The sequence below is a fragment of the Schistocerca americana genome, chromosome X (assembly GCF_021461395.2).
Source record: "Schistocerca americana isolate TAMUIC-IGC-003095 chromosome X, iqSchAmer2.1, whole genome shotgun sequence".
Taxonomy (NCBI): Eukaryota; Metazoa; Arthropoda; class Insecta; order Orthoptera; family Acrididae; genus Schistocerca; species Schistocerca americana.
This window is the reverse complement of record NC_060130.1, coordinates 893,482,642-893,506,085: the sequence shown is the minus strand read 5'-3', so window position 1 is coordinate 893,506,085 and position 23,444 is coordinate 893,482,642. Positions and strand designations below refer to the sequence as shown.

General features: G+C 41.6%; 1 protein-coding gene across 1 annotated transcript in view; it reads right to left on the bottom strand.

Moving 5' to 3' along the window:
• Nucleotides 1-23,444, bottom strand: part of LOC124556448 (tyrosine-protein kinase transmembrane receptor Ror-like) — a 127,081-nt gene that overhangs the window by 38,302 nt on the left and 65,335 nt on the right. Inside the window, exons 5-7 of the mRNA XM_047130397.1 lie at nucleotides 19,324-19,557; nucleotides 19,100-19,242; nucleotides 11,007-11,217 (exon numbers count right to left, since the gene is read on the bottom strand). Of these exons, the coding sequence (XP_046986353.1) occupies nucleotides 11,007-11,217; nucleotides 19,100-19,242; nucleotides 19,324-19,557 (588 nt within the window). The remainder of the gene's footprint in view (nucleotides 1-11,006; nucleotides 11,218-19,099; nucleotides 19,243-19,323; nucleotides 19,558-23,444) is intronic.

The following is a 23,444-nucleotide window of genomic DNA, read 5'->3' as shown; positions in this document are numbered from 1 at the left end:
AAGGCTCAGGGAGACCTATCTACGACAATATTTCTTTGCTTGAAGAAGTCAAAATGAAAATTAATGAAGTGCCAGGTGAAGTAGGGGAAAAAGTACGGGCCAAAATGCAAACGGTTTTGCAGAAGAACACTGGCCTGAAGGAGTTGTGTGCAGCTGCCGACATACTTAGTGGAAAATCCAGCACTCCTGACTGCAGCATTCCTGTCCAACCTGAAGTACGCCCCTGTCACATCTGTTGATGTAGAACGTTCTTTTTCAGCGTATAAATGGATTCTGACAGACAAGCGCCACAGTTTTTCACTAGAAAACCTAGAAAAGATTTTGGCTATTTATTGTGAAGCCAACTATGGTCAGAATATGCGAAACTACGAATGTATTAATTAAACTATTACCACATCTTTTTTACGGAACTCAAAAATATTTGGAGTTATGTTCAACATTAATGTTGTAGATTGCTGTGCTCTGTAACTGTGTAAATATTCATTCTCCTTGTTTTAATGACTAATACGATGTTCATGCTGTCAACACTGTGTATTTTAATTTATTTTTATTTTCTCTGCATCATTTTTATTAGAGCCTATTTTAGGTTTTATATAGCCTAAATGAACTACTGAAGGAGCCTATTTTAGGTGCCTAAAACACACTTTTTTACTACCTAAAAATCCGTTGTCTAGTCATGACATTGTTAGGGGTGAGGGCACTCACTCGCTGCGGCATGCTTCCCTGTTGTCTCCCCCTCCATGCCCTCCATCTCCGTTATCCTCCAGTCATCTACCACCTCAACACCAACTGAAACTAGCATCTGTGCTGCCAATGTGGAGCCCATGGATTATGCAATGACAAATTTCTGTAACTATACAGGGAGAGATTTTTTTATCTTGAAACAATGAAATATCTCAAAAAACTATGCATTGAATTAAGAAATGAAAAATTATGTGTTCAATATTTTTAAAAATGCTATCCGGTGATACCAATGTTGACCCCCTGTCCCACATCCAGAGGGTGGTGAGTGGAAAACTTTGAACTCTTAAATAGGAACATTGCATTCTGATTGTAGATTCAGAGACTACATGAAAAAATGCATAACTTTTGTACATAACACTTCTGTTATTGCACAATAGATGATGCAGTTGGTTGGTGGAAAACATGACTGTTGTTTTACATCTACTCCATACATCTGAGGTAGCAAATAGCATTTCTCAAGATTATTGTACATGGCAGTAAACACATGTATCAGAGATCAACACAATTCTTTAATTGCTATCACCAGCCATTTGAACTCTTATTTTTATAACTGTCAAAAACTCATATGTCCCTTCTTTTACTATATATTGTATCGGGGACGTGAGGTTCCCGTGGTCTGGTACTGATTGCCATGGTAGAAGTTGGTCAGAAGGATAACATGCCAAACATAATCTGCTATGGCTTCATTACGTGTGAAACTTTAAAAATTTACGTCAGATTTTTGTAGTACAGTGCTGAAATACATTGGATGTATGATTTTATAGTCTCCCCAATACACTGGAATTTGTTTGTCGATGTTTTACCACCAAGTAGACTTAATGCTGCTGATAGTCATAAAAAAAACCACTCAAGCAGGAAACCCATACTCATGTTACGATCATCTGACCACATCCTCACCTGTTGCAGTTTTGCAGGTAAAACAGATCTGTTGACCTATCTATTGATGGCGGGCAACACTAATTTATCAGCTAAGTGTAGGACTGTCTGTGCTGATGCACCTTTAAGATCCTTGTCAGGAAGTGAGTTAGCTGTATGAAATCAGGACAATAAACTGTTCACATGCAACAAAAAAGTATAAAGTGGCATGAGAAAATTTAGTAGGCTAATAAATATTCCAGTGCACAGTGCATTTATTGTTTATGAATCTGTTGAAAAGGCAAAGGAAGATGCACATTTAAATGTCTGGCTGCGTCTCATAACAGAACTCCTGGAAACTCATGGGAAAAAGACTGTGGTGTAGGACTTTCATTTCTTCAAAATGATTATGTATGTTTTAAATGTAATACAGGTTTACTGTTGTTAATTCACGACAATTTCATTAATTCCCAACAAATAATTCTAATGCTACACAAAATGTTGCTGTCCTGTACTAGATGCTTACGTAAACTACTGCCACTAGGCTAGGCACAAGAACAGAAACTAACAGCTTTAAATGTTAATATCCACCTGAAACTTATAACAGCTAGTGAGATTGTCTTTATTATTCTTGATAGTTTATTCCAGCCAAGTATAAGATATTCGTAAGACATTACATCATCTCATCTTTAGTTACATTGGCAACTCAAATTCATGAACAATTTGGCCTTATCCTACCAGCACCTCATGGAAACTGTTATGTAAACCTGACACTTTGGCATGTGCAACCACTAGTCCCCTGACTGAATGCACTTTAATTACATACAATGAGTATTTGGATTTGTGGTCATGTATGTCTGCAGTGTAAATTGGATCCCCAATGTTGTCAACATTCTAAATTACTCCACATTTCCACACAAAACTAATAAAATCCAGTACATGGATTAATGATGATTGTTGATGGTATTGGATGTGAGACACTCAAAAGCATGGTCATTAGCACCCTTACAATTTGTCTGCTGGGGGGAGGATCTGTCCTCAACAGGTGGATCATAATGCATGAAAGTCCACCTTTCAAATGTAAAAAGCCACAATCATGATGCACTACACTGTGAAACTGAAAACCAATTAATAAAAATGCCAAATTGTCTGGACAGAGCATGCTGACATTCCCCCCCCCACAAATTTTAGGGGTGAAGCCAGACAGTTAACAAATTTTCAAAACCCTTTTCTACATTGGTGCCAGTGTCAACAAGGAGGTGGGAGTATCTGCTGTCAAACTGACGGTTGCCCTTAAGTCAGTATGAAACACATGTAGCCAAAACATGCTGAACCAAGAGTGGCACGCCACAAACTTCACAGACTGGTGGATCATCCTGCTGGAGGAAGAAACTATGGGTTAGTGGGCAATATCCTGTAGATACATGCGTTGAAATGCTTGTAGCATACTGAGTGAGCCTGAGCGGATGAGAAATTTTGTATTGTGATGCCTCTGAATCCAGTCCAGTGCCGTAATAATCCAATATCTTTCCACATCACTATTTGTAAAATGTTCTGGAAGGTCTACTTGGAAAACCCTATCAGGGAACATCCGGGTGCATTCCCTTGCTAGGAGCCACCTGTATACACAATGGAAAAACCATAGTACACAGTTAAAACTGAAGACAATACATTTGTAACAACCTAAATCAAGCTTAAAGTGAGTTTGGGCCTTTGAAGACACCGGGCAGCAATTTGTTCCATCACTGGCTGTTTATTCGTAAGCTAATATATCCAGATCTGTGAAACAGCTGGCGCATGTATCCCAAATGGCTTGGTCAAATGAGGCTGATTCCTGAACAGCCATTCAAAGTTGGGGTAGATTACCACACTAAATGCTCATGACTGAGACACTGCTAATATTTTGCAGGCCCATCAAGCCAGGATGAGGTACCGTCAGAGTGGTGATTCACCATCATCTGCACATAGACTCTGAATTAAGACAGTCCAGTAGGCTCCAGTTGATATCCAAATGCCCTCATGGTAAACAGCATTTAACACCTTGAGGAAGTAAGTACTTGCTGATCAATGCTGCTGTAATCTATTCATGATTTGACAAATGCCATATAAAAATGCAGGCGGCAGGACCTGTCAGCACTCCACGCCTTTTGGCTGAGGTATTTCAAAATATTCAATGATTTGATACTACTATAGCCTGTGTCATGTAGGATGGTGCTTCTGCACATAGGGTCAGAGTGATAGGGAAGTGTGGAGGGGACGAGGTCTGCACATGCGTGGAGGCAGAGAGCAGGCAAACAAGGTCCGTGTTGCTGAACTGTGTTGCTGCGGACAACAATCAGGCCCATTTGCCTTTGGTACATCATATTATACGTTCAAATCTATGACGGAATAATGCATTTTAAAACCAATTTTGATCATTCATCTACAAGAGAGAAGTCTTACTTCAGATCCTGAGGTTGTCTCCACTGCTCCATAACAATTGTCTGTGTGACGTCGGTAGGAGCGCCCAGCTGACGAAGCTTTGTGAAGATGTCAATTACAATTTTTCTCAAAACAACAATTGTCTAACAACGAGATCATCAGAAATGGTTGCAGTAATTACCATTTATTGTGATTTGGACTATATTATAAGTAAAAATGTAATACACATCAAAATAAAGTCAAACCAAAATCATCACAGTTGTTTGATAACTGCATCTACTCCATGTAATTTTTTAAATGTGTATAATGCACATATGAGGGTGGGTTTCACTGCAGTTCAATGTAAATCACTATGAGTAAACAAGAATTGCTGGTAGCAAAGTCTAGTGGAAAAGACTAATGGAAAAATTGTTAGCATGTCATATTTTTCGGTGCCAAGAGGCATTATGAGTTTAAATTAATTTGTTCAACATTACAGTGGGAGAATGCATTTATGATCCATTGAACAAGTAAACCGTGAATAACTCAACGGAATGCTGACAATAATGTCGAAAACCACTGATATCTCGACAGGTAACTCTCTCTTTCATTTTGAGGCATTTTCCAATTTGTGTCTTGAAAATGGCAGGGGTTTACTTGTTGAAATACTGGAGTGTTTGGCAAATTTATCTGGTCAAATTCTCATGAGTAATTAGAGCATACAACACGCTGGGAAAAGCTTAACTTTTCCTTGGGCAATGTGTTGAACATTACAATGTGAATACTTCATAGGTTACATATTCCTAATCAACAAAACCTAGGAAGTTCTCATATACTATGTATGCAGTTGATATGTTGACAAAAACATTTTTAAACAACGAGTCTTGTTATTATTACTTTTGTTTCAAAGTCTACATTGTAATACCAACTGCTATCTGAGACCATGTTCAAACCATTTGATTCTAATTTAGGATGATAAATTCAAGATTTTTACCCATCTTCACCTCCCTGTCAAAGTCTTATTTCTGAATGTGTGCCCACACTGAAAGGTGATGTTGTCTATTGCTTCATGCAGAAGAATTTCAGAGTCTGTCCGTTATCTTGAATATTTAATTTTTTTCACCACATAGCTTGTAACCAATGAGCAAATTAATTCTATCGGATTATACTGACAGTGATATGTAGGTAAATGCAAAACTGTGTGGCCACATCCACATGCAAGAAAGTCAAATTTGTACATTCTGTCACATGACTTTTATAAATTATCAAGATGCATGCAGGAATTTAGCACGAGTCTGGGTTACATTGCCAGAATATTTTTATTTTTCAGCTAGAGCATGATATCCCCTTTCCGGGTGCTTGTACTTGGTCTTTTCTCTGTAATGGCTGAGTGATAACAGCCACGATAATTACAATGACCGAATTCGAAGCAAGGTATGGCAAGAATTGTTCAATGAACTGCTTCTTGAAAGTGACAGCATTCATTTCCGAATGGTAGTCACTACTGATTTTCTTATGCCTAAATACAAGTTTGCTCTCAGGAACCAAATCAGAAGAACAGCCAGCATGCAGAATAAGTATCAGAGAACCTTTTCCTATGGGAACTTTAAAACTGCCAGTACCATCACTCATTTTCCAGCAGGTATTCATGGAATGATTCCAACTCATCCATGTTTCATCAATGTAATACACTGTAGAGCTACCTCCCCCTCTTGTATCATGCATCTTTATAAGGGATGTGGTTCGTGCTGCTTCTATGTCACTTCTTTCAATTATAAACTCTCTTCTTAACATAACTGAAACCAACGTCTTTTAAAATTCCTTGCATTGACGAAGTGTAACTTTGAGGCCAATTTGCTCAGGCATAATTGTAACAAGTTTTTTTTTTTTTCATGTTGGGTATTCCCTGCTCATATACATTTCAAACATGGAGTGCTTTAAAATATCGTAGTCAAAACCATCCATTAGTGTTACAGGTTTCTTGCAATTTTGATGCTTTCCAGGCAACACGAAAACAAGTTTGCCTGAGGTTTCTACAGCCCCGACACTTTTGTTTACTATTCTCTGTTTAGTTCTCTTGCTGACAAACACTTTTGCAGTTCCTTCTTGAGTCTTCAAAAAGTCAAAAATAGAAGTCTTGCTTTCAGATTCACTTTTGAAAAAGTTATAAACTGAGGATGCAAACATCCTTGACTACTACGTCTACATCTACATCTACATGATTACTCTGCAATTCACAATTAAGTGCCTGGTAGAGGGTTCATCGAACCACATTCAAGCTATTACTCTAGCGTTCCATTCTCCGACAACGTGTGGGAAACATCTTTTTGTGAGAGCTCTAATTTCTCTTATTTTATTCTGATGATCATTCCTCCACATGTAGGTGAGCACCAAAAAGTATTTTCACACTCTAAAGAGAAAGCTGGTGACTGCAATTTCATGAGGAGATCCTGCAACAAGGAAAAACGCCTTTGTTTCGATGATTCTCACCCCAACTCATGTACCATAACCATGGCAGTCTCTCCCCTATTTCATGACAGTATAAAATGAACTGCCTTTCTTTGAACTTTTTCGATCAATCCTATTTGCTGTGGATCCCACACTGGATAGCAATGCTCCAGAAGAGGGCAAAAAAGTGTGGTGTAAGTGGTTTCTTTAGTAGATCTGTTGCATTTTCTAAGTGTTCTACCAATAAATCGCAATCTCTGATTTGCTTTCCACACAACATTATCCATGTGATCGTTGCAATTTAAGTTCTTTATAATTGTAATCCCTAAGGATTTATCTGAATTTATAGCCTTTAGATTTGTGTGTTTTATCCTGGGCCAAACTTCCATCCTCCTGATGGTCAGCTGCCATTGCTTCATTGTCATTGTAAGATTGAAGGAAAAGTAGAAGATCGAGAAGCTGTTCAAAAACAAAGAGCAAATAAAAGGGCTCCTGACTGCAGCAGAGATGCCACTGGTTGTGATTGCAGTGTGACTCTGTGTACTCTGCTTTGGGAGACCTAATTTTCCTGACTAAAGCAGTCAGATGAGGTATCACCAACACAATATTGAAAGCACCTGTCCTGGAGGAATGACTGGATAGGAAGCAGCAGACATCCATGTAGTCCCCATTCATGAAGCTGGTGAAAGGTGTTGTACCTCCAAGCAGTCTCATACACTTTTACAAGAACAGAAGACACACCAACCATATAGTTTTTGTGTAAGGATTCCTGTATGATACTTGCCTGGTTTCCATAATTGAATTAATATTGCCTCTTTCCATTGGTGGGGCCCAAGTCCATCTGATTTAAATAAGAAAGGAGCTTGCCTATAGCTCTGGAGTACAGATGATGGAGCATTCCATAGTGAATCTGATCTAGTCCTGGAGCAGCGTCTCTGGCTACGGACAGAGGTGATTCCAATCCCCACATGGAGAATGTATGATGATAGACCTCCACAAGAAGTGGAGTCTCCTCATCTCCACATTCCTAGGGAACATCAGGCACTCAGGAGTTTTTTCAGATGATGCAGAGAGAGAAGAAACTGTTCAGCTAAAAACTGAGTCATGCTTTTAGGCATGTTCAACGAGATTCCATTTCTCAACAAGGCCATAAAGGGAGGTGTACCACCTTTGCCTGAAATCTGCCTTATTGATTCCCAAACTCATGCAGTGAAAGTGGACCGATTAATAGAAGTCTTGAATTCCTTCCAGGAGTTTTTGTTCTGTTCTTTATCACTTGCATTGTTTGTGCTCTCGCACATCTGAGGTCCTAAGATTTTCTGTAGTTGGATGGTGTTTGAATTTCCGCAAAGCTGTGCACTTAGCTCTGATTGCTGAGCGACATTCTTCAATCCACCAAGGAACACGCTGCCGTCTGAGCTGGTTGCTTGACTGGTGTGTGGAATCGAGGGTGCCATCTGAGCTGGTTGCTAGACTGGAGAGTGGAATCGGCGGCAGCTCAGTGGCTCATACAGGTGGTTCATCATATGGCCACATTCCTTTTGTTCGAAGGCACCTGTTGACTGTGTTGCAATCAATTTGCCCTTTGAAGCATCCATCTTTGCAGTCTGCTTTCGGTCAATGCAAATCTGTGGCCACTTCCCACTGAACTGAATTTGCAAGAGCTGGGGAGCAAAACCGAAGGTCAACACCCAGAGATGACCCTGTGGCTGTAGAAAAGCGTCATGTGACCAGAGTTCAAAAGGCAGACAGACTAAATGGACAAGGCACTTGATAATTTCACCCCTGGGGCATGTGGTAACCAAGTCCCACAGCACACTGTGTGCAATGAAATCACTCTTGTGAAGGAATGTGTGGGGAAGTGTGTGGAATAGCTGTCAGTGCATCTACATCCAACAGATCATGAGGTGGAAGATATAAAGAACACTGTGATCTACGCCAGTGTGAGAACTTCCACTGTAACTACTAGTATGGACATTGTAAGAGGGATAGGAAAGGAGTGGCATCAGTCACCTACGAAAACAGCCACCCCTCCCTTAATCCCGTCCCCAGTATCATCGTCCTGCTTCTCAGTGTGGGTGTGGCAGTTTCAACCAGAAGTGCACCTCCATTACTAAGTCGCTTAACGGAAGTTGGGAAGTTGTGGTAAGGTCTTATGGGAGCAAACTGCTGATGTCATTGGTCCCTAAGCTTATGCACTAATTAATATAACTTAACCTAACTTACACTAAGGACAACACACACACACACACACACACACACACACACACACACACACACACCTATGCCTGAGGGAGGACTTGAACCTCTGATGGAGGGAGCCGCGCGGACCATGACAAGACACCTCAGACTGCGCGGCTAACCCACGCGGCAGTTGTTTAATGCTTTTTGAGGACCCAGCAATAGCCTCCAGCCCCTTGTCAATATTGAAAGGGTCTTCCAGAAAGTTTCTTCTGCTCTCTTGATAACAATGAAAGTGTTATGGCAGTCTAGTGCCCTGTTACTATAATTCTGAGACTACTTCTTGGGCGGACTGACCATCTGAGATCTCTTTGTTAAATGTGTGTAGGTACTAACTGATGGTACACCTGTCATGTCACAAGTAGATTTCGATTGAGGTTACTTCACAGAATTCAGACGAGTCACTAGGGAGAGAAATGTCAACCTAGGCAGAGTCTCATGTGCCTGAGCAAGCCTGATACAACTGTGGGGCAGCAGGTGCCCCAAAGTTTTCCCGATACAGACTGTTTTACTTCAACAGCCATTCACCCCATCAGCATGAAGCACACCTTAAGGCTGAGGGTTTTTAAACAGAGATGTGTACCCTCCTCACAGTCCAGGCCGTGCAGCCAAGGCCAATGTTCTCCAAAACACACAATGTTCCACCACTGCACCTAACAATGGTCCCTGAAGTATGCCCAGAATTTATGGTAGAAGAAGTCAGGTGGGGTTGGTCAGTCTCCAGTTTGGGAAATATGGGGTCACTGTGCCCATACCCTACCACTGTTGGTGGAGCTCCCTATGGAAAAAACAGTCTTCCCTTCCCCAAGTTGTCGGGTACTCTTTGTCAGGCCCCTCTGCTGAGATCTGTCCAACTTGGATAGCCTTGCCAGTAGCTATGCCACCACTGGCAAAGCCCTCAGCATCATTTAGGCATACAAACCCTCCTGCCTGGCAAAATGAAGGTGCCTATGATAATGCACTATCCCCTGGTAGTGGGTCATCAATGAAAACCAACACTTAATACTAAAGAGAGATTGATAACACGAATAAAATTCAAAATACAGATGAATCTGAGTTGTCTCCCAAAAAGAATGAGCCACTGCTGACATACAATACTGCTCAAGCTACAATGGTCGAAGCAGTCTTTTAAGTTCCTAGACACTTCTGAAGTTCTTCAACATTACATGACAAACACTGGCAAAAGGGTGGACACTATCCTGGGATCTGTCTCTTACCAGATAGCAACTAACAACCACAGTGTACTTCCTGGCAGATTAAAACTGTGTGCACAGGCCATGAGTCGTGCTTGCGTAGCTCAGATGGTAGAGCACTTGCCCCAAAAGGCAAAGGTCCCGAGTTCGAGTCTCGGTCCGACACACAGTTTTAATCTGCCAGGAAGTTTCATATCAGCGCGCACTCCACTGCAGAGTGAAAATTTCATTCTGGAACCACAGCATGATGCACAATACCCAGGATGCAGCAATATATCATAAGCCCAACTTTCAAAAAGTTTGAAGTTGAATGCCTACACATTGGAGATGCAGCTAAATAACTGGAATTTTATTCATGAGCAACTGACAACTACAAATTTATTCTGCTAATAAAGCCTGTATTTTTGCCTGTGGTAACATCAACACTATCTGTAACTAACATAGCCAGTCCCACAAAAACCCACATCATACTACTGAGATGCAGTTGCAATAGCAGTTTTATGTAAATACAATGAAATTAACCTAATGGTTAATTTATCATTTTACAGGAATCCTGTTTGTAAATTTAGTGCAAATCTGGTTACATTATTATTAGAAGAATTTTATATGGTTACAAGTCAATGTTCCATCACTGGGACAGTCCCTGCACATTCTGACCTACTGTAGGCTGGCCATTGCACTCATTATATCTCAGTATTGTATTTTTGCTTGTAAGGATGGATGAAATGTTGAGTCTACAGAATTACAGTAAACATAAAAGAAAAACTGGTCACTCACATTAATTACAATCAAAACATCTCCTATGCACTTGAAAATAATTAGCTGAATAACTGTTAAAAGAGCTGAAAACTTTCAACAACTCACTTGTATGATTTTTTTTACATTTGTGTAGGGTTTCATTCAGACAGCTTAACTTCATTACTGTTGAAAAATACACATATCCTTAAATTAATACTTATGTTAAAAATTAGCCTTAGTATCAAGCGCTTCACATATTGTTTGAAACACTGTGCACCACCAAAAGAACTGCATGTGATGGTTTGGAAAGAAAACACACGCACACACACACACACACACACACACACACACACACACACACACAAATTTTGCAGGAAAAAATCTCACCAAACGCCCCTTCTCCAAGTTCTTGCAAAAATTTCACGTCTTTCAGTTCATATTCACGTGCCCTCAAGCCTGCTGACACAGTTTCTTCAACTTCTCTAGTTGCTGGAAGCAACAGGTTCATTTCCATCATCTGGTTGTAGCTGGTGTTACAATTGTTTTTATTGTTTGATTTATTAGGAGAAGAATTTAATGACGATTTGAGAGCAGCAATCTGTCAATAAATGCCAACAAATAACTGGTCAATAAATATCAGCATAATACCACTAAAGCATCTCTTTATAATACCATTCTCATATTACTAACAAACACATGCAATATGTTAGGGTATACTGGTTGAAGACAATGATAACTGATGTGCTTATGGTTGACCATTCGGATCAATGATTCTAGCTTGCTGAACTACATTTAAATGACAAAGTTGTCTTCATCAGGAACTATGAGAGATGGTTTTACACATGCTTGCTGTCTGATCTTAAAAAAAGAATTAGTGTCATGGCGATGCATCACTATTTATACCAGAATCCACAAAATCCACTTATCTCTGCTACAATCTGAACAGCACCAAATTTCTGCTGATAATTGGAATTAAGAGAGCTCAACAATGCAGCTGCTGGCAACTAAATAATATTTCTGGAGAGAACAACTTTACACAGTCACAAAATTCGTAAGCAATACTTGACCCACACCATCAGTAAATCATCCAAATAATCCATCTTCACATAGTTACTCAGCATACAGGGTACACTATACTCTGACATGCCCAATGGGGCAGTAAGCTAATCATTATATTTTGTGTACATTCGAAACTCAGTAGCCCCATCTGAGATTTTTTATCTGTTTTTTACACACTTCGATATGACTAGGAACTGTGTTTGTTTTGAGTGGACACAGGGAGAACTGGCTGCAGTCCGTAAACAGCTGGAAGGTGTGCTGGCTACAGTCAACATACTTCTGGCTAATGTTCAAAGTTGCGGTGACATCAGGGTGCTGGTGATGAGACCTGCGACACCTTTGGTGCCGCTGGAAGACCCTGGTGACCCAGGTGCAACAGCATCTCCTGATATGCAACATCTGACCGATCCATCCTCACCTGAGAGCAGGTGGCAGCCAGTGGTGAGTTTGCGCGTCACTGCTTGGAAGGCAAAAGTGAGAGCAGATCACGTGGCTGGTTCCCTATGCATTGGCAACAGGTATGAGGTACCACACAGTGTTGATGATAACTCTGAGCCAGCATGCGATGCCTCTCTTGTTGGGCCTGCAGCTGATTTTCCTGCCCAGTTCGGACAAGTGCAGAGAGTGGTATGCTTGTCATTGGGAGCTCCAGCATTAGGTGAGTAATGGAGCCGTAAAGGGAAACAGCATGCAAGGTGGGAAAGAATGCCAGTGTACATTCACTATGTCTGCGAAGGGGAGGGTCTCGCCTGTGAAGTGGAGGAGGCTCTACCGGCAGCTATCGAGTGGACTGGATGCAACTGGCTGCATACAGTGGCACATCATCCGTCGCACATGTCATCAGCTGCCAGCCGCTCGTGTTCTGAGGGCATCCTTGGGTCCTTTCGGCAGTTGGCTGATATGGTGAAGGGAACTAGCATTGCACACGGGGTGCAGGCTAAGCTGTCTATTTGTAGCATCGTACCCAGGGTTAAGCACAGTCCTCTAGTCTAGTTTGGAGCAGAGTGGAATGTCTAAACCAGAGGCTCAGACAACTCTGTGACAGTATCGGATGCCAGTTTCTTGACCTCCATTATCAGGTGCAGAATTGTAGGGTTCCCCTTAATATGTCAGGTGTGCACTACATGCATGAAGTGGCTACTAGGATAGTGGAGTGCGTGTGGCATGCACAAATGCTTTTTTTAGGTTAGCGAAACCCTCCCTTGGGATCAAAGACAATTTGCCTGATAAATTAGCCACAATGTCCTCAGAGAATGTTCATCATCGCAGATCAGAAATAGAAAAGGTTAATATGACTTTAGTAAACTGCAGGAGCATCCAAGCAAAGGTCCAGAATTAGTATCACTTACTGAAGATTATAATGCAAAGACAGTATTAGGAACAGAAAGCCGGTTGAAACCAGATGTTAATCGCAACAAATCCGAAGTTCAGATTGGACTATTTATTATAAAGATAGGTGAGTCACCAATGGTGGCAGCATCTTTATTGTAGTAAAGAATTAGATAAAATCTAGCAAGGTTGTCATGGATTCTGACTGTGAATTAATGTGAGTGAAGTTAAGTATCAAAGTTCGGTTAAAAATGGTAATCGGATGCTTTTATAGACCGTATGGGGTCAAGAGCTCTAGTGGTAGAGCGATTCAGACAGAACTTTCAGAATATCATTAATAATTTTCCTGATCATGCTGTTGTAATAGGGGTGACTTTTGAGAGTGTCATGCTACCAAAACTTGCGCCAGAGACAGAGATTCATGTAACTCTGTTCTGGATGTCTTGCCTGAAAATAACTTTGAGCAGATAAGATAGGCAACCTACTTGTGAGGGTAATGTTTTAGGCCTCCTGGCAATAAATAGACCTGAACTTATTGAATCAGTTAACCTAGAGGATGGTATCAGTGATCATAAGGCTGCAATAGCATCTATGACAACAGGTTTTACAATGCATGAGCAACAAAGGGTACCTAGCAACTGGAAGAGAGTACAGGTCATTCTCATTTTAAAGTAGGGCTCTAGGGCAGATGCAAACAATTATAGACTAATATCGTTGACGACAATCTGTTGCAGAATTATGGAACAGGTTCTATGCTAAAAGAATTATGACTTATTTGGAGAATGAAATTCTCCTCTACAAAAATCAACATGGATTCCGCAAACAGAGATCCTTCTTATGCCACCACTGTCACTCCCGCTACAGTTCCATCAGCTGCAACACTTACAGTCAGCTCTCAGAGTCGAAGGACCACACCTGCCCCCTTGATGGTGGGGGGCACTTCACTCCCTGTTGCTCCTGCTCCATCTACTTCAGGAGCAACATCCCCCCCCCCCCCCCAACCATCGGGGACATCAGTTCCCCCTTCCCAGCCGGAGAAGCGTAAGACTTCTTCGGCTCCTCTCGCCAGGAAGGGGTCCCTTGGGGACCTCCCTTTGCAAGTTCAGACCAGCAGAAAAGCTGATACCCGCTAGTGGCTGAAACACCACCAGTTGCTGGTCGTAGGGCCTCATGGTCGTCGTCCGTCCCTGAGACTGACCCAGGGAAGCCCTCTCAGCCAGAACCACTGAAGGCACAGTGCGAGAAACAGAAGAAGAAAAAGGTTCCCAAGAATCCCAACCCGACATTGCGGTGGCACCCGACCCACCGCTTCCTACAAGCTCAGTATCTGAGGATGAGGTCGAGATTCTGGCGTCTGCTGAAGACCTGGATCTCGCCGGTCCCTCAGACACAATGGATGTCACTCGCGCGGGTACTGAATCAGTGGCAACAAGTGACCCAGTGGCGTAAACTGCCTCCCCAGTCCCTTCACGCCTTTCTCAGCCATGGACAATACCATCCTCCAGTGGAACTGCAGCGGTTTCTTCAACCATCTAGCTGAGCTCCGACAACTTCTCAGCCTTCACCCTTTCCACTGTATTGCTCTACAAGAAACTTGGTTTCCGGCAATGCGAACACCCGCCCTCCGTGGCTATCGGGGTTATTATAGGAACCGGGCAGCTTATGAAAAGGTATCTGGTGGCGTCTGCATCTATGTCCTTCACTCCCTTGACAGCGAGTCTGTCCCTCTACAAACACCTTTAGAGGCTGTCGCTGTTCGGGTGTGGACGCCACAGGCTGTTACTATCTGCAGTCTTTATCTTCCACCGGATGGTGATGTCCCACAGCATGTCCTGGCTGCACTGATAGCCCAATTACCGCCAACTTTCCTGTTACTGGGCGACTTCAACGCCCATGACCCTCTGTGGGGTGGGTCAGTGGCAAAAGGTCGAGGCGCCACCGTTTAGCATGTATTGACACAGCTCGACCTTTCCATTTTAAATGATGGTGCCTTCACACATTTCAGTGTGGTGCATCGCACGTACTCAGCCATTGACCTTTTGATCTGCAGCCCTAGCCTCTTACCGTCTGTCCAATGGAGTGTGCATGATGACCTGTGTGGTAGTGACCACTTTCCGATCTTTCTGTCACTGCCACAGCGTCACTCTTCTGGGCGCCCTTGCATGCGCACGGGATGAAGCCGTTCAAATTTCCGCTTGGCCTCAGTGTACATCAGTCCATCCAGGGTCTTTTATTCCATTATTTTCTGTTCCTTCTGTAGAATCTTACAGTCCGGCGAGCAAGGGGGATGGTGCTCTCCGCAGTTGACACAGATGGGAGGCGGGTCACATGGAGTATCAGGATGGGATGGATGACCACAATCACAACACATGAAGCTGGAAGCACAGCGGGAAGATATATGGCCGAACTTCCAACACTTGAAGCACCGCATCGGGGGAGGGATAAATGGCTTGAAATCACAAAGGTAGACCATCACCTTGACCTTCTCAGGAAATGTGTCACCCTCAAAGGCTAAGATGAAGGCACCGGTGGCAACTTGATGATCCCTCGGACCCTGGTGGACGCGCCGGACGAAATGGACACCTCATCGCTCTAAGTCATCGGACTGTAAAAGGAGATCCCTGTGGAAAATAATGCCCTGGACCATATTTAAGCTTTTATGGGGAGTGATAGTAACTGAAACATTCCCCAGCTTCTTACAAGCGAGCAAGGCCTGTGACTGGGCAGACGATGCTGTTTTTATCAAGACTGAACCGGACCGCATTTTGGACAAGCCCTCCGCCTCCCTGAACTTGTCCTGTAGATGCTCTACAAAGAACTGAGGCTTCACGGATACAAAGGATTCCCCATCAACTCTGGTACAGACGAGATACTGAGGCGAATACGTTTCACTGTCATTCATATCCTTTCGTTCCTCCCATGGTGTGGCCAGGGAGGGGAAAGATTTGGGGTCATACACATTAGCTTTAAAATGAGCCCTCGAATGCTTAGAGACTGCTGGTGGCTGGCCACCAGCAAGAGATGATGTGCCACGCTTCATTGTGTGTCATCCACCCTGATGCCACCTACTCCGACCAAGGGCCCTCCCCATGGGCACCACCCAGCCACAGCAAGGGCCACCTGGCAGGATGGCCCTTGCCGGGAGTCCTGATGCCCCAAGGAGATGGGCATCTACTCCTTGGCATACATGGGGAGTAAATGGCGCAGGCATCAGCAGAGCGATCCCTGTGTTGTCAGGGGGGCTACAACCAACAGGGTACATGGGGGCCCCACCACAACGGACTGGCTACCGTGCTGGATATTAGGTGACATGTAGTCCATGGTCGCCGTCAGTGCAGAAAGTGGCACTGCACTTCGCATGGCAGAAAGTACACACAGGAACATATCCATGCCCAAGAGATGGAGAGCAGGCAGGACTGCAATGCAACGACGAATAAGCTGGTGAAAGGTCGGACCGCAAGATTGACACAATGCACCAAGTAAGGCGCCCTTCCCCAATCGGCTCACTCTTCGGAAGAATTTTGAGATATGGAGGTCAAAAACGACAGGGGACCATCACATAAGACTGAAACTTTTGAGACTCCTTTTAGTCGCCTCTTACGACAGGCAGGAATACCACAGGCCTATTCTAACCCCCGAAACCACAGGCGGGTGCACAGTTGAGGAAATGTGTTATTCAGAGACTGGGATCATGTCTGATACATTGAATTTATGATCCATCATGTTGCAGGTACATTTTCCATTGCTGCTTTAAAGTCACATCTTCCAAAAATGCCCGTGGGTCTTCTATTAGCTGTCATGTGATTTGGCACAATCACAGGTCCTATTACCATGTCATCAACCATACCACACCAGACGCTCACTGAGAACCTAACTTGGAATCATGTTTCCCTAGTGTAATGTGGGTTATCCATTGGCCATGTATGAGAATTGTGGGTGCTCATGATAGTATTGCATGTAAATGTAGCCTCACCTGTAAACAAAGTTAGTTTGACTGATTGATTGATTGATTGATTGATTGATTGAGGGTGGGGGGTTTATTGAACTAAATGTAAATAAAGTGACTCTGTGTACAGCCGACCATTCACACATTTGTCGTCTGCTTACTGAGTCACCTGGATGTAGATGTTGCATGCGCAGCATGTGGAATGGATACAACCCCTTGCACCAGCCTCACATTTGTAGGATATCAAGCTGATGGCTAGTGTGCCATGTTCTGGTGTTGGGACTCCATTGTACATTGCAATGTCATCCTTTTCCTCAATTGACTGGATGGCCTCACGGTCTGACATTACACATAAACTGGGTAGTGTTCCAGATTCAAATAATGTTTGAAAAACCCTGGGAAATACCCTGACACGGGGGATTCATCGATTAGGGACATATCTCTGATATTTTTCCAAAGCCGCACAGGCACTGTCATTACAGTACCCACACACAAACAACATGTCTGCATAGTCTGCATGGGTGAACACATGCAGCATGTTGGCATTCACAGACACAACTGACTTAATTAAGCACCACTCAAGCACGACATGCACATGACCTTATGATGGCTTACTGACTCAATCCACGACAGCACATTGGGTGTGCTTGCAGCTGTTGCCACAGTATGTCGTCACAGTGCTGCCACCTGCCAGAGAACCCCCATACCTCTTGTAGGATGGATCACTCATCTGACCCACCATTATTCTGTTCACCATAGAGCCTACACAGCATTTTCCCAAACCTCATCAGTCCTTCTCCTTCACCCCCCTTCCTTCCCCTTCAAACCTTCTGCCAGATGAATAAGCCACTGGCTCTGAAAGCTTACAAACTTTAATACCTTTTATATGTGTGTTCTCCTGCCAGTGCTTGGTGAGTAGATATTTTTATAAACGTTAATATTAATACAGCTTTAGGTATACATTACTAGCTTTGGAAACTTTATGCTAATTATCTTAATTACAGGCAAAAAATGTGAATCAGAAAATTCTGAGTGCACCACATAAAAGGTAATTCAAAATCTTTTCAGAATATCATATTGTATGTCAATCTATTGTTAATTTAAACAGCCAGTAGAATACTTGTTATGATTAGACTTATGTTATTGCTACTGTATTGAATGGCACATCAGCATATTCATTTTGATGCGTTTACATTAAATGTAGCTTGTATAGTTTGAATGTTGAAACAGAAATTACTTACTGGTGAGGTGCAAGAGTAAGTGGCTATGGCATATGGTGAGAATGGTGAACACACCGCTAACTGTGTGAAGGGATAAGAGTATTGGTAGCTTTCAATGAAAATGCTGTGTCAGTCAGAGCAGCAGTTACACCTGAAGTGTTAGCCAATCATTGTTGAACAGATTTACACACTTTCACAAAGAGAGAGTTATATAGTTCATAAAATTTTGAGGTAAGGCTTAGGACTGGAAGAATTTTTAAAAAATCTGTTATGTTCTGAACTTAGAATTTGGATTGTGTGATGCTACTTTGGACTTAAAACAAGCAGTCAAAATTTCAATTAATATCCAATGGCCCCACAATTAATTACTCACTAGCAGTAGTTCACTGTTTTGTTCTGACTGAATAATTTATTGTACTGAAGATTGACTCATTGTTTATCACCTGAAGTCAATTCAGCCACAAGCCTAAATTTCAATTATTTTAAATTACAGGTTAAGTAGTTGCAGGTACTAAGTTTTCAGTACCATACAGCAACACCATATGCAAGGGGCAAAACCCTTGACTATCATAAGGCACAGTTTATCACTGAACATACACTGTTACACTGACCTCTCAGCAAGTTGCCAAACAATGTTTTACTACAGGGTGTAATACTTAACACTACAGTTAGCATGTCACAAATCAACAAAGGTAGGGAAAATGTACAATGTGCAGTTACAATTTCTTTGTTTCAGTTTATCTGTGGACTACTACTACTACTACTACTACTACTAAACAAAATTCCTACAACTAATGCCAGAGAAAGAAAGTCTTTGATAATTTGTTAAACAGCACTGAAAAACAATTTATCTATTTTGCTCTCATAAATGTGTTTAATAATGCATTCATACACAAAAATACATTAATTATATAAAACATATTTACCTTAATACCTTGCGGTTCATTGAAATTTTGATTTGTATTGGATCTTGGCGACTGACGGAGACAGAAACAATACAGCAAAAATGCTATGATGATGATGACAAATGCAACTGAAGCTATGGTTATGTATAGCCACAAGCTTTGCACTGCAAGAAAAATCAATGAATTAAACAACAGTTTCAAGAAAGTTTGGTAATTTCTCATAACAGTAAAGAGAAGCAGCATACCGCATTGAGGAATATCACATGGCTCTTTTCTAAACTGTTCATCATTAACAATGAAGCACCAAGGTTTGGGTTCCACCCCACCAGGATTTCTGCAATAATTGTGCCCACCACCTATTTCTGGATGATCAGAAGATTTATAACTGAACTGATGACTCCACAATGAGCAACGACCTATAGAGGTGGTCTCCGCTACTCCTCGATATGACTCGCCACGACCCCAATAGCAGGTTTCACCTAAAAATTGAAAATTAACCAAATATGCACTCAATTCACATGAAAAGGTAAGGAAATCACAAGCTTAAAGAATTCTTTCAAAGTTTTAATAACAAAACATTAATCTATACTTATCTGAGCTACAGTTTACATTTTGAAGATAATAATTTTGTTTCCTTAAACAATGCAAAAATGAAAACGACTAATAACCCAGTCAACAGAAGAAAGTAAATCACAAAATGAAGGGAAATTCGAAGAGATACAAATAACACAGCCCAGCGAAAAAAAAAAAATTTCAACTTTTTTTACCTTGATAGCTGATATTTACAGATTTTTTGGAGCTGGATCCAAATCTACCTTTAATTTTTTTTGTATCACCCATAGTTCTCAAGCAATATGCTTTTTATTATTTAGTATAAAAATCTTATGCTATACGGTAAATGGGGAAATTAATGAAACGCTTTGTTACAACATAAGCATGGTTTGTATTTACAGTAAGGTACTTAAAATAATGATATGTGTTAATAGAGGTTTCACTTGTCAGCTGGAATTGGTTTGTATTTTCTTTTTCTTTTTTCTTTGATGCTTCTTGTGTAGCTTTTCCTTTGATGAGTCACTTGCTGAACTTCTCGGTGAAGTAACGAACAGTAGTCCCCCATCTTGTTGGTGTTCCAGTGGCATTGGCAGCATTTTTCCATAACTTTAATGTCCTGGTGAAAACACACTCCTTGTTCCTCACTAACATCTCCCATATTGTCCAGGAAGTAATCAAGGTGACAGTTCAAAAAGTGAAGTTTCATACTCATTAAACATCCTAAAGTTTCAAACTTATTTAACATTGTAGCTATAAGAGAAACATATTCTGGGTCTTTTTCACGTCCTAAGAACTTTGTAACAACTTGCTTGAATGATACCCATGCTTCTTTCTTATTTAAGGTCGTTGTGGATCCAAAGTTAACATCAAACATCAATTTTCTAATGTCGGGTCTGACAAAGATGCCTTCTTTTAGTTTAGCTTTTGAAAGGTGTGGAAACTTTTGGCAGAGATACTTAAAACATGGTCCATCTTTAGGCAAAGCCTTTACAAAGTGTTTCATTAGGCCTAACTTTATATGTAGAGGTGGTAAGAGTATGTTTTTTTGGATATACAAGGTTTTTGCATACAAAGTTCTTCTCACCAAGTTTTAAAGACTCCCTCACAGGCCAGTTCTTTCTGCACCAGTGTTGATCCCTAGCCCTACTGTCCCTTTCACACAAGAAACATGGAAATTTGGTAAACCCACCTCGCTGAGCAAGGAGCATGCATGTTACTTTTAAATCACCACATATCATCCAACCACGAGCAGAATAGCCTATTTTATTTAGCACTATTTCTAGGTTTTCATAGCTTTCTTTCATATGTACAGAATGTCCAGCAGGTATAGATGCATACATGTTACCAATGTATAATAAAACAGCCTTTAAACTAGTTTTGAATGAATCAATAAACAGCCTCCAGTTTTCCTTTTTGTATTCAATACCAAACTCATTCATCAGATCAGGAATGTCTGAGCAGTACACTAAATCACCTTCTTCTTGAAAAAAAATTGGAAAATTGCTGCTCTCCCTTTCTATACATGCATATGCTGGCTCTAATTGCCAAAAGTTCTTTTCTTTTAATCTAGAGCCAAGCAATTCAACTTTTTCTTTCATTAAGCCCAGATCCCCAACCAAATTGTTAAGCTCAGCCTGAGTAAATTATTTGGGCTCTAGACTTTCTGTATTACAATGGAATTCATCATCATCTGGTTCATCTAATTCACATTGTACATCAGAAAATACTTCTGTTGGAATAGAATTTAAATCGTCTGTTGTTTCAGGAACTGGCAAATCTACACCATGCCCTACTGGTTGGACGGCGGACGGAAGGTTAGTGTAGCTTATTACCTTCTTGTTTTTCAAATTATGACCAGTAATATCAACACTGTAAATGTAGCAATCATCAGAATGATTTCTTGGCTCCCTCCATATCACAGGAACAGCAAATCTAAAGGCCTTTTTCTCCTTTTTGGACCATTTTCTCAGATCTTCAACACACACATAACATACCTTATGCGGCACCCAAGATTTATCTCGATCACCAAGTTTAGATCCAAAGTATGATAAATAAACCTTTTTCACAAAGTCTGTAATGTTTCTTTGGTGCTTTTTAATCACAAATTTGCTACAAATATAACAAAAACTGTCAGCAGAGTTTTTACAACCACAATTAGACATTGTACTTAGCACATGAACAGGAAAAGGGAAAGTAAGGTTAGGTTCATTACACCACCTTTTTACATTATTTTAACTATATAAAAACTTAAATTCTTTAAAAAATCGCTTAATTTAATAAATCGCTTAATTTAATAAATCGCTTAATTTAATAAATTTAACAGTAAAATAGTGAAGAAATGGTGGGTGATACAGTTTAAATATCATATTTGGATTTACCACTCTAAAAAACATAAGAATAAGGTATTTTCAGCAAAAAAGTTCTTCCATCATTGGCCTGTGCAATTAAACAATTTTGTGCACTGTAGAAAAGTTGTCTGAGGGCAATCTTCATTGAAGAACTCTTCACTTTGGGTTGAATTTTGTAAAAATTCCAATGGGTGAAATAAGTAACTTACAGTCTCCTGCTATCTTTAATTACTTCTTTTTCATTTTTTCTCATCAAAGGTATGGTAACCCTGACAAAATAGTACCTGGGCCCCACGGCTGGGGGTTGTGCTTAGGGCTAATAACCCTCTCATGCAGAAACAAATTGTTACAAATCTCTTGTTCATGTATCAGGATGATTTATGAAACAACCCTCTACAACAACATGGTAAATGAAAAATAGACTTCGGAATCAGTACGTGGAGTGCAAAGAGTCTGTGGAAACTTGGGCATATGTGAAGAATACAAGATGAATTAGAGAAGTACAATGTAAACATAGCTGCAATCCAAGAAATAAGACTTCCTCGAGATTACACACACACAACCTTGGACAGTTTAAACAGTGATCAGGGAAATTAATGAAAGAATATGCTCCATATGAATGAAAGGCTGATGGTCTCTATTGACAATGTTCATGCACCTACAGGCAACAACGAAGATGCTGTAAAATACAGTTACTATGAACCACTATAGAATGTGCATGACAGCCTATTACAACTAGAGATGGGGGATCCGCTCTTGAACTAATTCATAGAGTTGAATCTTTCAAAGGAGTGAACAATCAGTGATTCAGTAAAAAAGAACGGTAGCTCCAAACGTTTCCCACGGCAGAGAGAGAGAGAGAGAGAGAGAGAGAGAGAGAGACGGAGCATATCAGCAGCGCCTCTGCTGCTCAGAGCACAGTGCACGCCACACAACACAGCCAGCGCCGGCCTCTGCCCTGCTTCTACCTTGGCTGCCTGCATTGTGCAGTGCCCCATTGGATTTTGTGTTTCACATATGCCGTGCCGTCTCTGTGCGTCGTCTGCCGCGTGCAGTGTCTGGCGCAGCTTAACTTAGCATCACACACTGTCGGCGATCATTTCAGTCGCACGTCCTGCCCTCTGGGCAGTTGATGCGAGCAACAGGGCAGAGAACCACCTAGCGGATAACATAGGAACTACTTGCAACAACCTGCTCGCAAGGGAACGGACGATTTGTCTCGGAGCGGGTGAGTTCACCGCTCCCCCCACTCTTGGAACTCGCCCGCTCAACGCTCACCCCACCGTCTCGACTCTAGCCAGAGCGTTGAGCAAAGCGACCCAGGTGTCACTCTGCTCTCTGCGGTCTCAGCTCACACAGTAATACAGCTCGCGGCTCGACCTGCTCGACTCAGCGCCTCTGCATCGGAGTTCGTCCCTACTGGATATTGTTCTTCGTAGTAATACCGCTATGTATATTACATTATT